This window comes from Arachis ipaensis, chromosome B05 (genome assembly GCF_000816755.2).
Source record: "Arachis ipaensis cultivar K30076 chromosome B05, Araip1.1, whole genome shotgun sequence".
Taxonomy (NCBI): domain Eukaryota; kingdom Viridiplantae; phylum Streptophyta; class Magnoliopsida; order Fabales; family Fabaceae; genus Arachis; species Arachis ipaensis.
Window position 1 is genome coordinate 2694081 of NC_029789.2, and position 3736 is coordinate 2697816.

Sequence of the window (3736 nt, forward strand, 5' to 3'; positions counted from 1 at the left end):
TTGAGAGACTTAACATCTTGCTGATATATTTGACCTTTTTTCTTTCTCTCTTACATATTAGATTTTGTGTGTGATATTATTATCATTACTTCTTATCAAGTGGCATATCCCTTATGTTTAAGCAAATGAATGAAACTCATTCTAAAGTAACAACACCTTGGTAGTATTATAGAAAAATCTTGCTACTTTTCTCTCAATCCTTGAGGGAGATTTTGATACATATATATATATATTTATATTTGATTTGATTACATGAAGTAACATGAAAAGCCTAATATAATTCTAGTTATTATTAGTAGTAATATTATTGCTCAGTTTGAATTAGTACAAAAACCTTTCTTGAAATTCTTCTTCTCCTTGCTATGTGTATGAATCTACCTTACTCTACTGAGTGCTAAATAAGCAATTAGTCTATAACCAACCAACATAAGTGCCATAATGCAAACATCAACCCAAAGATGATTCAATCCCATTGATTTGATTGGTGGAAAATCAGCAACCTTGCACATCACACCCTTTGAGCATTCATAGTAATCATCTTGAGTGTATTGAACACCAAGAAGAAGCTTGTAACAGTAGTAGCTATAGCTCAAGTACTTTAGCCACACTATAAAAGGTGGAATCTGTTGAACATAGTATCCACCAGCAATGAGGAACACAAGGGTTGTGACAGAAGCTAGAGTGGTTGCTTGTTTGATCTCCATTAATATAGCACCAAATGCTAAGCCTAAGCTTTGAGAAACAAGGACACTGTAGAGAACAACAAGAAGAGAAAGGATGAATGTAACAGGATCAGGTTTGAGTCCTCCCATCCAATAGATTATGAACACAAATGCAGTTGGAAGTGCAAGCTCCAATGGCAAGTCTCCTATTGTTCTTGCTAAGAAGTAGGAAGAGAGCCTGTACATTCCTGAAGATCTTTCCTTTATCAGCATTCTCCTCTCTTGTGGGAATGTGAATACTGCATTGTATAGAGGGTAGAATCCCCAGAAAACTGAGAAGAAAAACAGCAATGCTACCTGCATTTTCACCACCCCATGTTAGCCCCTCTTAAGGGCTTTAAAACAACATAGTCAAAGTTTCAAACTTTAGATTTCTTGGACTGTTTCTAATCCATATCACAGAAACTGCATAGAAATTTAAGTACTTTTTACTATGGTTGTCTACACCTAATAACTTACTTCTAGTTTATAACTTTGATTTACAAAGTTGATACCTTTTGAAAAGTATAAAACTATATTAACAACTTCTAAAGTGCTCAAATATCAATTTTGAGATAACAAAGTAAATGTGGTTCAATCAATCAATACTAATCTTGATTAGTTTCAGAATTTTAGATATTTCAAGATGTGATGTTTGACAAGGGAAATTGAAAAGGAAAAGAAAATAAATTTCATTCATATTTTAAAGGCCAATTACATTCCATAACCTTTTTTTCTGTTTAAAGTTAAATGATGTTATTATCAGATATAACAAAAGTAGAAAAGAAGATAAACTTGATAACTGAATGCAAAAATTTTCTTACCCGATCTTCAATGTGTGATTCTGGGGTATGCCACCACAAGAGTCCACCAAGAAAAGCAACACTTATGACTTGGAATATTCTCAGCCTATTGAATGCTTCAAACCTTCTCTCCCTCACTCCCCTCTGCAATAGTACTTTAAACTGATGCCACCAACTTGTGCACCATTGCTCCTGATTTATCTGATTCCCTGCATCAAATTTTCATCAACAGAAAGAAGGATTAAGACCATTGATGAGCAATATCTTTTTCACTGAAAACTAAAAAAGGGTAGTTGGAATAGAAAGACCTACTTGCACAAGCATCTTTGATCATCATGTTGTTGTAGTTGTTCACCTCAACACTGCACAGCTCAGCTTTCAGCTTTGTTGCTATGTTCTTATCATAAGCTGATATTAGTGCTTCTCTAACTTGCTTCCTTTCTTGTTCTAATCCCTCACTTTGTTCACTTGCATGCTTTGAATCTGGAGCAATCCCTGAATCAAAGTTTTCCATTGTTATCATCACATTATTGTTATTCTTAAACTTAGTATATATATATATGAAAATATTGATTAATTACCATTGGCAAGATCAAGCAAGAGATCAGAAGGATTAACAGTGACAGAAGTAGAGAATCCAAGTGAAGAGAAATAGTCCAAAGCAGTGGAAGCAGGACCATAGTAAATAGGAGAGCCTTCAGAGAGCAACACAACCTTGTCAAACATGTAGTATAGCCTGCTAGATGGCTGGTGAATGGTGGTTATAACGGTTCTTCCGCCGCCGGCGAGTCTCTTAATAGTGTTCAAGATCCTCTGAGCAGTTGTGGAATCCAAACCAGAAGTAGGCTCATCAAGAAGCAACAAGCTAGGATTAATAAGCATTTCTTGTCCAATACTAACTCTCTTCTTTTCTCCACCAGAAATTCCTCTGAACAAAGGTCCTCCAATCATGCTGCTCCTACACCTTGTTAATCCCAATTCACTGATCACTCTCTCAACATGATGAACCTTCTCATCTCTTGTTAAAGTCTTTGGAAGCCTTAGAAGTGCAGTGAAGAATAGTGTTTCAGTTACAGTTAGGTGAGGATATAGAACATCATCTTGTGCTACAAAACCTGTTCTTCTCTTGATTGAACCTGAGAATGGATTGTTGTTGTATGTTATCTTGCCGGAGAGTTTTCCGGCGAGACGGCCTCCGAGAGCTGTAAGGAGTGTGGTTTTGCCACTCCCTGAAGGGCCAAGCATAGCAAGAATCTCACCAGGGCAAACACAACCACTGATTCCATTCAGAATTGTTTTCTCTTTGCAGCTCCATTTGTTGCTTCCCCAACATCCTCCTTTCTGTTCTAGTTTCACTTTGTACACCAATTCCTCAAACTGAAAATTCAACCAAAAAACACAAAGTAACTTTGCAACACTGATATACATGCCATGAATGAGTAACTATAACTAGTATTTATATTAGTGTGTTACCTTCAAAGTTATGGGGAACATAGTGAGTTTTTGTATGGATTGTTGTTCATTGGTATTATTATTCTCTAAGGCTGATTCCATAGAGTGATGATGAGTACTACTACTACTACTAGTGTTGTATTCTGGTTTTGGTGCTATGCAGTTTTGTGGCATGGCTAATGATGGTTAAAGAATATAAAAGAAAGTGATGATATGATAGAGATTTATGGTGGTGAATGATGAAATATAATGGAGGGGTTTTGAGAGAAGTTAACTTTTAACTTTTAACTTCTTGTCAATGTGTTATGTGAGGAGAAAGAAAGCACATAAATATATAGCACAGGCTTAGGATCTTCACTGTGTTCAAATACAGTATTTTAGGCCTTCCTTTGGATTGTGGAATCCCACCTTTATTTATTTATTTACCTCACATTATTCTTTATCATGACCAAGCTCTCACCCCAAAACCTCTAGAAATTCTGCTTTTTTTATTATTATTAACACTACATTTAGGTTTGTGAGATCTTAACTTCAATGGTGACATCACTGTTTTCTCTTAATCATCTGCTACTTTTTTAGTAAGACTGTTTAAAATTGACATATGCAACTCAGAGACATTAAAATTGGAATGCTAATAACCATAATGCTTATTACATGCAGACCAAATAATATAAACAGTAATTTGATGCAAATTAAAACCAACCTCCACTTCCATTTATATGTTAAAATCCAAAAGGGTAGGTTCAAAATTCAAGGTACAAAGAAAACAAAGACTAGAAA

General features: G+C 35.3%; 1 protein-coding gene across 1 annotated transcript; it reads right to left on the bottom strand.

Moving 5' to 3' along the window:
* LOC107642460 (ABC transporter G family member 14) lies at positions 220 to 3257 on the bottom strand. The gene is made up of 5 exons (XM_016345823.2): positions 2978 to 3257; positions 2086 to 2881; positions 1817 to 1999; positions 1526 to 1713; positions 220 to 1019 (listed from the first exon to the last, which is right to left on the bottom strand). The coding sequence occupies exons 1-5, from the start codon at positions 3128 to 3130 to the stop codon at positions 375 to 377; spliced, it is 1965 nt and encodes a 654-aa protein (XP_016201309.1). The 5' UTR covers positions 3131 to 3257; the 3' UTR covers positions 220 to 374.

Bases quoted from the DNA above. Each gene is read 5' to 3' on its own strand.
- LOC107642460 (XM_016345823.2), bottom strand. From the start codon at position 3,130: ATGCCACAAAACTGCATAGCACCAAAACCAGAATACAACACTAGTAGT. The intron at 1,714-1,816 runs GTAGGTCTTTCT...AATTTGATGCAG, and splicing joins GATCAAAGATGCTTGTGCAA to GGAATCAGATAAATCAGGAG. The intron at 1,020-1,525 runs GTAAGAAAATTT...GTGAAAATGCAG, and splicing joins AATCACACATTGAAGATCGG to GTAGCATTGCTGTTTTTCTT.